Raw genomic sequence first — 14,406 nt, forward strand, 5'->3', positions numbered from 1 at the left:
CTCCAATTTTAATTTATTTCATCTAGTGATGAGCGGATTCGGTTTTACTCTGTTCTCAAAACGGAAACGGCATCTTATTGGCTATCCAAAACACGTGACATCCGTGAGCCAATAATATGCCGTTTTGAGAACAGAGTAAAACCGAATCCGCTCATCACTAATTTCATCCATATACACCAATATTTCATACAGTACTACTGCACTATAGATGTTAAGATCTATTTCATCTTGGAGGTATTAGTCTGCTTCCATATTTGCCACTTTTATGTAGTGACTGAAATCATTGGTGGTCTCTCCCCATGGGAGCACCGCAGTGTGGTCAATACAATAGGGTACCAGTAATTAAAGTACCCTCTGCTGGACAAGGTCTCTAACAAAGTATGCAGGTCACAGGAGGGTTCCAACTTCCAATGCATAGTCTTTAAGTGACAGACATTTTAATTGGGTTCATTTCAATTGCCATCTAATCGGGTTGGCTTTTCTATGCATATGCTAGACCCTTGTTCTACAATTCTAAAGAAGCTGTCTAGTAGAGATCCCCAGTAACTCTGAGTACTGTATATTGCACCCACACGTTCTGACTGGGATACAGGGGAAATCCCTGGTTTGCCCCACCTCCTCTTCTAATGTCAGGTTTCAGACCATACACTCAAATTCTACATTGTTACTTTATGACATGGTCCATTACCTGGAAGAGCAGGAACAAGGACCAACAGACCATGCATTAAAGTCATGTTGTCTGTAGGCAGAGTCCTCGTTAATGGTTGACAAGCCTCTGTGGTGGCTGGTCACACCTCTTAAGTATGGGCTGCTACCACTGAGCCCTTCATACTCCAGTCGAGAACTGTGCACCCAGCAAAGGAATCCCCACTTATTTAATCAAATGATGAGAAGGTAATGGTAGAGAAGATAAAAATTAGTTTAATGTAAAAATGAATCTTTTAATTAAAACCCAGGTTAATGCAGCCAAAGCCCCAGGGGCCAAGTGGATCCTATTGCAGAACACATTACATTTTAATTCTGATGGACGCAGAAGTGGTCAGCTCTTAAATGATGTTAATAATTCTTGTGTTCCAGGCAGGACTTTGAAAATCCGCAGCAGATCTCCGTAGGAATGAATAAAGTTATAGATGGCCTTGATATGGGTCTTCTGGGGATGTGTGTTGGAGAGAGACGGACGGTCCTTGTGCCCCCACATCTGGGTCATGGAGAGAGTGGAGGTGAGTCTTCTAATTTTGTTGCATTTCACAAAAAAAGACTATAAGCTAGGCAGTCTGAGAGTGAGAAAGGCCAGTCCCTTTAAAACAGTGTGTGTTCGGGGATCAGGATCCCGGCAGTCGAAATACCAACACCAGAATTTCGACAAGGATCACAATCCCAGCACCGGGATCCCGAATGAGTGTTTGCCAGGGCTGCAGTCGGGTAAGCTGCAGGCAGGGGGTTACTGAGTTTAGGTTTAGGCAGTCGGTGGGGGGTTAGGCTCTGGGAAAGGTAAGGTTGAAGTTAAGCTGAGGGGGCGGTTAGGTTTAGGCAGCCCTGGAGAGGGTTAGGCTGTGGGAAGGGGGAAGGAGGGGGTTAGGTTTAGGCTGTGAAAAGGGAGGTTTAGGGGGGCACTGGGTGAAGGTAAGTATACTCTCACCATATGGATGCTGCGGTCGGTTTTCTGGCTGCCGGCATATCATACCCAAACTTGTGTTACAACTAGAGATATGCGCTGGACCAGTTTTTTGCTGGATTTGGTTCTGATTCGTCATTTGGTTTTGGATTTGCATTTTTCTTTTAGTTGACCAAAAAAAGCTAAAATCACATAATGTGGACCTTTTTGTTCCAAGAGTATAATGAAAAGCGGTAACATTAATTTCCAGTCACTTGGTCTATAGAAAATGTATTCTGAACACAGTAGTGTGCTAGATCAAGCACACTTCTGTGTTCCGGGTATATTTGTTCTAGACTGAAGTGCTGCCGACTCCCACTCATGGGTGGTTGTAGACTACCTGTAGCGCATTGATATGCCCTGCATTCATCAGAACTCAAAAAAGTGATTAAACTAATTGCTGTATGGAGCAGATTGCCACTAATCACACTATCCATTTCAAGTACCAACTAAACCAAAATTGCAGACAAGTGTTCTGTTTTCACCTTATGGTGTACATGGTGCAAGGCAAAACACATTACCTGTGGCCCTACAACTACTGTACCTGTCTAAATATGAGATCAGTACTTGAAGTCTAATTCTATTTCAGTGGATAAAGACTTCTGTTCTGTATATACCTCCCAACAAATATACCTGGGTTATGGTTCTTCACATAAAACAAAGAATATCATAAATACTTGACTTAGAGATCAGAATACCAATTCAAGACTCACTGCTTGCATATTTTCTGTTTGCAGCCCGTGGTGTACCCCCAAGTGCTGTAATGAAGTTTGATCTGGAATTGCACCATAGAGAAGAAGGAATCCCAGAGGGTTATCTGTTTATCTGGCTTGGTGACACTCCTGAAAATCTCTTTGAAGTAATGGACCTAAACATGGATGGAGAGGTTCCTTTGGAAGAGGTGTGTATGACCTTTTTGACCTGGGAAAAGTGTGTCCCACAGTCATTGTGGTGCACATTAGCCCCTGGGTCTTGGAGGGCCCACACTGCACTCATGTTTAAATACTTAACTTTCCGGAGTCCTGAACCAGTATTGCAACTGTGTCAAAAAAATCCCTAGGAAAATGGCTACTCTGCCCGTGCAGCAGTGTTTAGTTGCTGGAACGTGGCTGGTACCATATTTGCGAAGACCTGCACATGCGCAGTAGAGCCAGAGTCTATGGCGCAGTAGACAGGAGGGGGCCAATACGAAGTCTTACATGGGGCCCCCTCTTCCATTAATATGCCTCTGACCACAGTGCTATTAAGTTCCCACCTGGAACAGGATACTCTAGAACAGTCAGTTAAGTGGGATGTTTAGAAGCATTCATCTGTATTAAATTAATAAATTTTTAAGTTTATAAGACCCTCAGTAATTGTTCAAGCTGAGAAAGTGTCTAACAAAAATAAGCAAGAATGTTATTCTGAAAAATGTTAGGCTCAGTAACACTGATTAGTTTGGTCTGATGCATGTCGATCATATGTATGTTCATGTCTGGGGTACCATTATAATTTTATCAAAGTTTTGTCACCCATCACGTTCACACTTTCAATTCTTCCACAACGCTCTTCAATTGACTCTTCTGCAAACCTTAAAGGAGAATGACACCCAGATCTGAAATGGTTTCGGGGCATTTAACACATGTAGAAACCAACTCACTGCACTCAAGTGTTCAGATTTTCTGGTGCATCCTCTGTCACTGTAAAGCCGGGTACACACTAAATGATATATCGTGGACGATGTGCCCAATTCTGATACATCGTTCACAATATCATCTAGTGTTTATGCACTATGTCATTGACTATGCAAGCTCCCATGCGTCACCAGGATCATCCACCGTTGGACCTGCATGCAGGTCTGACGGGCAACATCGTCTACCCTGAATACGTGTGCATGCAAATACACAATAGGGTTAATTTTATTTACTTTTTTTTGGTGGAGAGCCAATTAACCTTCCAGTATATTTTTGCATTGTGGGAGGAAATCTGAGTACCTGGATGAAACACACTCAAGCATGTGGAGACTATACAAACTACACACAGTTAGGGCCATTGTCTAGTTCACAAAGTGCCCAGAAGTGAAAAGGGAATAAAACACAGCTGGAAACATGCACTGTAAAAATAAGAATTTACTTACCGATAATTCTATTTCTCGTAGTCCGTAGTGGATGCTGGGGACTCCGTCAGGACCATGGGGTTTAGCGGCTCCGCAGGAGACAGGGCACAATAATAAAAGCTTTAGGATCAGGTGGTGTGCACTGGCTCCTCCCCCTATGACCCTCCTCCAAGCCTCAGTTAGGATACTGTGCCCGGACGAGCGTGCATAATAAGGAAGGATATTGAATCCCGGGTAAGACTCATACCAGCCACACCAATCACACCGTACAACCTGTGATCTGAACCCAGTTAACAGTATGATAACAACGAAGGAGCCTCTGAAAAGATGGCTCACAACAAGAATAACCCGATTTTTGTAACAATAACTATGTACAAGTATTGCAGACAATCCGCACTTGGGATGGGCGCCCAGCATCCACTACGGACTACGAGAAATAGAATTATCGGTAAGTAAATTCTTATTTTCTCTAACGTCCTAAGTGGATGCTGGGGACTCCGTCAGGACCATGGGGATTATACCAAAGCTCCCAAACGGGCGGGAGAGTGCGGATGACTCTGCAGCACCGAATGAGAGAACTCCAGGTCCTCCTCAGTCAGGGTGTGCCCCTGACCAAGTAGCAGCTCGGCAAAGTTGTAAAGCCGAGACCCCTCGGGCAGCCGCCCAAGATGAGCCCACTTCCTTGTGGAATGGGCTTTTACTGATTTTGGCTGTGGCAAGCCTGCCACAGAATGTGCAAGCTGAATTGTACTACAAATCCAGCGAGCAATCGTCTGCTTAGAAGCAGGAACACCCATCTTGTTGGGTGCATACAGGCTAAACAGCGAGTCAGATTTTCTGACTCCAGTCGTCCTGGAAACATATATTTTCAGGGCCCTGACAACGTCAAGTAACTTGGAGTCCTCCAAGTCCCTAGTAGCCGCAGGTACCACAATAGGTTGGTTCATGTGAAAAACAGAAAACACCTTAAGGAGAAATTGAGGACGAGACCTCAATTCTGCCCTGTCAGAATGAAAAATTAAGTAAGGGCTTTTAAATGATAAAGCCGCCCATTCTGACACACGCCTGGCTGAAGCCAGGGCTAATAGAATCTTCACCTTCCATGTGAAATATTTTAATTCCACAGTGGTGAGTGGATCAAACCAATGTGACTTTAGGAAACTCAAAACAACATTGAGATCCCAAGGTGCCACTGGGGGCACAAAAGGAGGCTGTATATGCAGTACCCCTTTTACAAACGTCTGAACTTCAGGCACTGAAGCCAGTTCTTTCTGGAAGAAATTCGACAGGGTCGAAATTTGAACCTTAATGGACCCTCATTTTAGGCCCATAGACAGTCCTGTTTTCAGGAAATGTAGGAAACGACCCAGTTGGAATTCCTCTGTAGGGACCTTCTTGGCCTCACACCACGCAACATATTTTCGCCAAATGCGGTGAAAATGTTTTGCGGTTACATCCTTCCTGGCTTCGACCAGGGTAGGGATGACTTCATCTGGAATGCCCTTTCTGGATCCGGCGTTCAACTGCCATGCCGTCAAACGCAGCCGCGGTAAGTCTTGGAACAGACAAGGCCCCTGCTGGAGCAGGTCCTCTCTTAAAGGTAGAGGCCCCGGTTCTTCCGTGAGCATCTCTTGAAGTTCCGGGTACCAAGTCCTTCTTGACCCATCCGGAACTACGAGTATCGTTCTTACTCATCTCCTTCTTATGATTCTCAGTACTTTTGGTATGAGATGCATAGGAGGGAACACATACCCTGACTGGTACACCCACAGTGTTACCAGAGCGTCCACCGCTATTGCCTGAGGGTCCCTTGACCTGGCGCAATATTTGTCTAGTTTTTTGTTCAGGTGGGACGCCATCATGTCCACCTTTTGGTTTTTCCCAACGGTTTACAATCATGTGGAAGACTTCCCGCTGAAGTCCCCACTCTCCCGGGTGGAGGTTATGCCTGCTGAGGAAGTCTGCTTCCCAGTTTTCCACTCCCGGAATTAACACTGCTGAGAGTGTTATCACATGATTTTTCGCCCAGCGAAGAATCCTTGCAGTTTCTGCCATTTCCCTCCTGCTTCATGTGCCGCCCTGTCTGTTTACGTGGGCGACTGCCGTGATGTTGTCCCACTGGATCAATACCGGCTGACCTTGAAGCAGAGGTCTTGCTAAGCTTAGAGCCTTGTAAATTGCCCTTAGCTCCAGTATATTTATGTGGAGAGAAGTCTCCAGACTTGATCACACTCCCTGGAAATTTTTTCCTTGTGTGACTGCTCCCCAGCCACTCAGGCTGGCATCCGTGGTCACCAGGACCCAGTCCTGAATGTCGAATCTGCGGCCCTTTCATAGATGAGCACTCTGCAGCCACCGCAGAAGAAAACACCCTTGTCCTTGGAGACAGGGTTATCCGCTGATGCATCTGAAGATGCGATCCGGACCATTTTCCCAGCAGATTCCACTGAAAGGTTCTTGCGTGAAATCTACCGAATGGGATCGCTTTGTAAGAAACCACCATTTTTCACAGGACCCTTGTGCAATGATGCACTGATACTTTTCCTGGTTTTAGGAGGTTCCTGACTAGCTCGGATAACTCCCTGGCCTTCTTCTCCGGGAGAAAACATCCTTTTCTGGACTGTGTCCAGAATCATTCCTAGGAACATTAGACGTGTCGTCGGAAAAAGCTGCCATTTTGGAATATTTAGAATCCACTCGTGCTGTCGTAGAACTACTTGAGATAGTGCTACTCCGACCGCCAACTGTTCTCTGGACCTTGCCCTTATCAGGAAAGCGTCCATATTTCTTTTAGGAAGAATCATCATTTCGGCCATTACCATGGTAAAGACCCGGGGTGCCGTGGACAATCCAAACGGCAGCGTCTGAACTGATAGTGACAGTTCTGTACCACGAACCTGAGATACCCTTGGTGAGAAGGGCAAAATTTGGACATGTAGGTAAGCGTCCCTGATATCCAGTGACACCATATCGTCCTGGTTCGCTATCACTGCTCTGAGTGACTCCATCTTGATTTGAACCCTTGTATGTAATTGTTCAAATCTTTTAGATCTCACCGAGCCGTTTGGCTTCAGTACCACAATATAGTGTGGAATAATACCCCTTCCCTTGTTGTAGGAGGGGTACTTTGATTATCACCTGCTGGGAATACAGCCTGTGAATTTTTTCCCAATACTGCCTCCCTGTCGGAGGGAGACGTTGGTAAAGCAGACTTCAGGAACTTGTGAGGGGAAGACGTCTCGAATTTCCAATGTACACCTGGGATACTACGTGTAGGATCCAGGAGTCCACTTGCGAGTGAGCCCACTGCGTGCTGAAACTCTTGAGATGACCCCCCCACCGCACCTGAGTCCGCTTGTATGGCCCCAGCGTCATGCTGCGGACTTGGCAGAAGCTGTGGAGGACTTCTGTTCCTGGGAATGGGCTGCCTGCTGCAGTCTTCTTCCCTTTCCTCTAACCCTGGGCAGATATGACTGGCCTTTTGCCCGCCTGCCTTTATGGGTACGAAAGGACTGAGACTGAAAAGACTGTGTCCTTTTCTGCTGAGATGTGACTTGGGGTAACAAAAGTGGATTTTTCAGCTGTTGCCATGGCCACCAGGTCCGATGGACCGCCCCTTTATACGGCAATACTTCCATGTGCCGTCTGGAATCTGCATCACCTGACCACTGTCGTGTCGTCTGGCAGATATGGACATCACATTTACTCTTGATGCCAGAATGCAAATATCCCTCTGCGCATCTCGCATATATAGAAATGCATCCTTAAAATGCTCTATAGTCAATAAAATATTGTTCCTGTCAAGGGTATCAATATTTTCAGTCAGGAAATCCGACCAAGCCCCCCCAGCGCTGCACATCCAGGCTGAGGCGATTGCTGGTCGTAGTATAACACCAGTATGTGTGTGTATATACTTTTTAGGATATTTTTCAGCTTCCTATCAGCTGGCTCCTTGAGGGCGGCCGTATCTGGAGACGGTAACGCCACTTGTTTTTATAAGCGTGTGAGCGCCTTATCCACCCTAAGGTGTGTTTCCCAACTCGCCCTCACTTCTGGCGGGAAAGGGTATACCTCCAATAATTTTCTATCGGAGGAAACCCACGTATCATCACACACTTTAATTTATCTGATTCAGTAAAAACTACAAGTAGATTATTCCCACCCTACATAATACCCTTATTTGTGGTACTTGTAGTATCAGAAATATGTAACACCTCCTTCATTGCCCTTAACATGTAACGTGTGGCCCTAAAGGAAAATACGTTTGTTTCTTCACCGTCGACACTGAAGTCAGTGTCCGTGTCTGTGTCGACCAACTGAGGTAAATGGGCGTTTTTACAAGCCCCTGACGGTGTCTGAGACGCCTGGACAGGTACTAATTTGTTTGCCGGCCGTCTCATGTCGTCAACCGACCTTGCATCGTGTTGACATTATCACGTGATTCCTAAATAAGCCATCCATTCCGGTGTCGACTCCCTAGAGAGTGACATTGCCTGTATTGGTGATTTGCTCCGCCTCCTCACCAACATCGTCCTCCTACATGTCGACACACACGTACCGACACACAGCACACACACAGGGAATGCTCTGATAGAGGACAGGACCCCACTAGCCCTTTGGGGAGACAGAGGGAGAGTTTGCCAGCACACACCAAAAACGCTATAATTATACAGGGACAACCCCTTATACAAGTGTTTTCCCTTATAGCATTTTCACATATGTAATCATATCGCCAAATAAGTGCCCCCCCTCTCTGTTTTAACCCTGTTTCTGTAGTGCAGTGCAGGGGAGAGCCTGGGAGCCTTCCTCACAGCAGAGCTGAGCAGGAAAATGGCGCCGTGTGCTGAGGAGAATAGGCCCCGCCCCCTAAAACGGCGGGCTCTTCTCCCGGAGTTTGTGAGATCTGGCAGGGGTTAAATACATCCATATAGCCTCAAGGGCTATATGTGATGTATTTTAGCCATAAAAAAGGTATAATACATTGCTGCCCAGGGCGCCCCCCCCAGCGCCCTGCACCCTCAGTGACTGCTGGTATGAAGTGTGCTGACAACAATGGCGCACAGCTGCAGTGCTGTGCGCTACCTTATGAAGACTGAAAGTCTTCTGCCGCCTGTTTCTGGACCTCTGGACCTCTTCAACTTCGGCATCTGCAAGGGGGGTCGGCGGCACGGCTCCGGGACGAACCCCAGGGTGAGACCTGTGTTCCGACTCCCTCTGGAGCTAATGGTGTCCAGTAGCCTAAGAAGCAAATCCATCCTGCACGCAGGTGAGTTTACTTCTCTCCCCTAAGTCCCTCGTAGCAGTGAGCCTGTTGCCAGCAGGACTCACTGAAAATAAAAAACCTAACTTAAACTTTTATTCTAAGCAGCTCAGGAGAGCCACCTAGATTGCACCCTTCTCGGCCGGGCACAAAAATCTAACAGAGGCTTGGAGGAGGGTCATAGGGGGAGGAGCCAGTGCACACCACCTGATCCTAAAGCTTTTATTATTGTGCCCTGTCTCCTGCGGAGCCGCTAAACCCCATGGTCCTGACGGAGTCCCCAGCATCCACTTAGGACGTTAGAGAAATCTGTAATAAATGCCATGTTGTATTGCACAAAATTAGTAAAGTTGTCCATTTTTTGTTTTTCCAGTTTTCCACTTTCCTGAAGGCTCAGGTAGATGAAGGAAAGGGTCGGTTTCTACCAGGAGTAGATCGCGAGAAGTCTATTGCAGATATGTTCATTAACCAGGACCGCAACAAAGATAATAAGATCACAGCGGATGAGCTGAAACTGAAGACTGAAGAGGAGGCAGAGCGAGTTCACGAAGAGCTGTAGGAAGCTCCGCACTGAGATTAGGGAGGCAGCCAGGAGACTTTAAGAAGCCAGTGCTACTTGTGATACAACCAAACCAAATGGGGTGCTTTATGCACTTTGGTGTGGACTGTGACTTCTGCTGCTTAAACCCTCTTGGAGAAAGGGGTGGCTGTAACATGTTGCATAGCAAAGTCCTACAAGTACATCTGACTGTAAGGTGATGATTTGGCAGATGTGCAGAATAGAATCAACAATTGTGGAGTATGCACAGTTTGAAAAACCCATCCTGTATTCTAAGCAGCTCTGATAGACTGAACATTGCTGAAAATGGGAGGGAAAAAAATACTAATTTTAACTTCGTGTCAAACCTTTATTTCCAGTTTTAGCTTCCTTTGCCCAAAGTTGTTAGTGCGTATTGCACCTTCATGTTTTCTTTGATACAGGTTTACAAAGTATTCTATTGGTTCCTTTTCCGTGAAGTGTTTGCACTTAATTTTATCTCTCGGTGGCATTGCACGTAACAGGCACCCAAAAATATCCCCATGATTGTCTCCAGAAACTTCCAACCACAGATATTGTTAAGCAAGAAGATGTAAATGTCATTATTTTTGCAGTGAAAATATTGTATTAAAACAAGTTGTTGACTTTGAAAGCTTTTATTTTTTTTTTTCTGCATGTTTATCTTAAGGCTATGAACACCAAGGTCATATAAAAGCTTTTGCTTTCCAAACACTACAATAGCCATTTCAAGCAGATTATTAAAAGATGCATTTGTAATAAAGTAAGTAGTATTCTACGGTTCTTGTATTTACATGAATGGCAGAGTAGGGCAGATGTTTTAGAACATCTGATGTGAAAAGGGGTGATTGATCTCTCTGCTGTAAAGGAGTATGTTGCACAGGGCCTAGAACCGTAGCCACACACATATGTACAAACATCCATAATGCCCACTCTTTATGCACAACTGCCAGCTAAAATTAGTTTGTACACCTCTTCAGAGGCATCAAAGATGGCACAGGTATGCTTGTAGACAAACTAGATCAGGGCTGGTCAACCTGTGGCTCTCCAGCTGTTGTGAAACTACACATCCCAGCATGCAATCACAGTTTTGGCATTCCCTAATGGCAAAATTGTAGCAGGGCATGCTGGGACATGTTGTTTCAGTACAGCTGGAGAGCCACAGGTTGGCCAGGCCTAAACAAGATACACGCAATTGTATAATGGTGGTATCTCTCGGTGGGGATCAGTCTCCCACATTAGCAAGTTGCCTTTATCTCCAGTATAAGCCATTTATAGCCTTATCCAGTGGAATTTCCAACTATGGGGTCTATTCAATTGATGTTGAATCCTTTCTGACCGTTCAGTGTTCAATTTGAGGCCAAATCTGACAAGATTGGATCCAAAGTTCGATTGACATTTAAGAAAACTGGACTGAAACCTGACTTATTTGGCCGCAAATCCGTCAAAACGCATGGATCAGCGGCTAATCTGCCGATCCACATGTTATCCGACAAGTCGGAAAAATGGCAGCCCCATTGAATAAGTCGAATCCAGATTCGACCTAAAGTCTGAAACTGCCATCGCTCCAACTAGACAGCAGTCCCTAATAGACTCCAATGTTGGAAATCGTTAGTGATAGAATCTTACCTGCTTTTGGCTGACGATAAGAGATATTTACCTAAGTTACCTTTTTATCAGGGCCAAAACTACACTGCTCAAAAAAATAAAGGGAACACTAAAATAACACCTCCTAGATCTGAATGAATGAAATATTCTTTTTAAATACTTTGTTCTTTACATAGTTGAATGTGTGGACAACAAAATCACACAAAAATTGTTAATGGAAATCAAATTTATTAACCCATGGAGGTCTGGATTTGGAGTCACCCTCAAAATTAAAGTGGAAAAACACACTACAGGCTGATCCAACTTTGATGTAATGTCCTTTAAAACAAGTCAAAATGAGGCTCAGTAGTGTGTGTGGCCTCCACGTGCCTGTATGACCTCCCTACAATGCCTGGGCATGCTCCTGATGAGGTGGCGGATGGTCTCCTGAGGGATCTCCTCCCAGACCTGGACTAAAGCATCCGCCAGCTCCTGGACAGTCTATGGTGCAACGTGGCATTGGTGGATTGAGCGAGACATGATGTCCCAGATGTGCTCAATTGGATTCAGGTCTGGGGAACGGGCGGGCCAGTCCATAGCATCAATGCCTTCGTCTTGCAGGAACTGCTGACACATTCCAGCCACACGAGGTCTAGCATTGTCTTGCATTAGGAGGAACCCAAGGCCAACCGCACCAGTATATGGTCTCACAAGGGGTCTGAGGCTCTCATCTCGGTACCTAATGGCAGTCGGGCTACCTCTGGCGAGCACATGGAGGGCTGTGTGGCCCCCCAAAGAAATGCCACCCCACACCATTACCGACCCACTGCCAAACCGGTCATGCTGGAGGATGTTGCAGGCAGCAGAACGTTCTCCTTGGCGTCTCCAGACTCTGTCACATCTGTCACATGTGCTCAGTGAGAACCTGCTTTCATCTGTGAAGAGCACAGGGCGCCAGTGGTGAATTTGCCAATCTTGGTGTTCTCTGGCAAATGCCAAATGTCCTGCACGGTGTTGGGCTGTAAGCACAACCCCCACCTGTGGGCGTCGGGCCCTCATACCACCCTCATGGAGTCTGTTTCTGATCATTTGAGTAGACACATGCACATTTGTGGCTTGCTGGCGGTCATTTTGCAGGGCTCTGGCAGTGCTCCTCCTGTTCCTCCTTGCACAAAGGCGGAGGTAGCGGTCCTGCTGCTGGGTTGTTGGCCTCCTCCACGTCTCCTGATGTACTGGCCTGTCTCCTGGTAGCGCCTCCATGCTCTGGACACTACGCTGACGGACACAGCAAACCTTCTTGCCATAGCTCGCATTGATGTGCCATCCTGGATGAGCTGCACTACCTGAGCCACTTGTGTGGGTTGTAGGGAGGTCATACAGGCACGTGGAGGCCACACACACTATTGAGCCTCATTTTGACTTGTTTTAAGGACATTACATCAAAGTTGGATCAGCCTGTAGTGTGTCTTTCCACTTTAATTTTGAGGGTGACTCCAAATCCAGACCTGCATGGGTTAATAAATTTGATTTCCATTGATAATTTTTGTGTGATTTTGTGGTCAGCACATTCAACTATGTAAAGAACAAAGTATTTAATACGAATATTTCATTCATTCAGATCTAGGATGTGTTATTTTAGTGTTCCCTTTATTTTTTTGAGCAGTGTATATCCTCCATAGTTGCTGCCCTGATCTTAGGTGTGCTCCTCCAAAGTATGAGACTATCAAAGTCACATTTATAGCTTAAAAGCCTACTTTCTCCTACAAAAGCCTGAAATGTTAAGAAGATAATATGGTGGCCTGAACAGAAGATTTTGAGAACACATATGCAACAATATTAGACACATGAGAATTCTGGAGAATGCAGAGGGGGCATCTCAAACAATTTCTGAAAAGGCAATTAGTACAATTTCTTGAACTGAATTGGCTCACTCTATATAACATCATCATTGAAAGTGTGCAGTGGCCCATCCTGTGTACCTCTGCTGGGCTCCCAGTTGCATCCTAGGGTTGTAAGATTTCTCAGAAAACATAGGGGGTATGTAATTAGTGACGTTTTTTTTCAACCACTCAAAAAAGTGAACTTTTCGCCCGTTTTTAAATTTACATTCGACCTATTCAATGCCCGTGCTATTTTTTTGACTGGTCGAAATATCAGTCACTGGTAAAAACCACATGTATCGTGAATTTGCCACTGATACACATTTTGGCGAATTCATGGGCATTTTTGTCGCAATTTTCACCCATGCCAATTCGACAAGAAAAAAAAAGTGAAACGGCATGGGCGAAAATAGGAATTTAATACCTACCGGTAATTCCTTTTTGCCTAGTCCGTAGTGGATACTGGGGTCTTGTACTTTAGTACCATGGGGTATAGATCGGGTCCACTGGAGCCTAGCACTTTAAAACTTTTAGTGTGTGCTGTCTCTTCCCCTCTGTGCCCTTCCTACCAGACTCAGTCTAGGAAAACTGCCTGAGGAGACGGACAAAATATGAGAGAAGAAACAATACAACAGCGGTGAGGCAACAAACCAACACACAACCATAAATGGAAGGAGGGCGCTAACCAGGAACAGAGGATAACATCAACCTAAGGGACCGCAACGCTGGTCCAAACAAACACTTACACAGGTAAGCAGGATTGAAGCACCGAGGCAGGCGCCCCGTATACACTATGGACTAGGAGAAAAGGAAATACGGGTAGGTATTAAATTCCTATTTTCTCTTACGTCCTAGTGGATACTGGGGACTTGTACTTTAATACCATGGGGAAGTCCCAAAGCTCCAAAATGGGTGGGAGAGTGCTGAGACCCCTATAAAACCGCCTGACCAAACGGAAGTCATCCTTGGCCAAAGTATCGAACCTATAGAATTTAACAAACGTGTTCGAACCATACCAAGTTGCAGAGCGGCACAACTGTAAGGCCAATACATCCCGGGCAGCCGCCCAGGAAGACCTCACCGACCTTGTCGAGTGGGTCTGAAAAGACTTTGGTAAGGGCAGAGCCGCCGAAATATAGACCTGTGGAATGGTCAACCTGAGCCAGTGAGCAATATATTGCTTAGAAGCCGGCCGAGCAATCTTGGAGGCATCATAAAGGACAAACAGCGAGTCAGATTTCCGATGATGGGCCGTCCTTTTGCCATAAATCTTCAGAGCTCTGACCACATCCAAGGACTCAGGACCAACGGAAGCATCAGACAAAACTGGAACCACTATAGGTTGATTCACATGAAAAGCTGACACCACTGAAA

The 14,406-nt window shown here is 45.8% G+C and overlaps 1 protein-coding gene across 1 annotated transcript in view; it reads left to right on the forward strand.

The window, feature by feature from the left end:
* FKBP10 (FKBP prolyl isomerase 10) overlaps nt 1-10,199 on the forward strand; it is a 37,276-nt gene extending 27,077 nt beyond the window's left edge. Inside the window, exons 8-10 of the mRNA XM_063959839.1 lie at nt 1,078-1,220; nt 2,392-2,555; nt 9,383-10,199. Of these exons, the coding sequence (XP_063815909.1) occupies nt 1,078-1,220; nt 2,392-2,555; nt 9,383-9,568 (493 nt within the window). The 3' untranslated portion in view covers nt 9,569-10,199. The remainder of the gene's footprint in view (nt 1-1,077; nt 1,221-2,391; nt 2,556-9,382) is intronic.
* Nucleotides 10,200-14,406: the final 4,207 nt, after the last annotated feature.

Source organism: Pseudophryne corroboree, chromosome 3 (genome assembly GCF_028390025.1).
Source record: "Pseudophryne corroboree isolate aPseCor3 chromosome 3, aPseCor3.hap2, whole genome shotgun sequence".
NCBI classification, from domain to species: Eukaryota; Metazoa; Chordata; class Amphibia; order Anura; family Myobatrachidae; genus Pseudophryne; species Pseudophryne corroboree.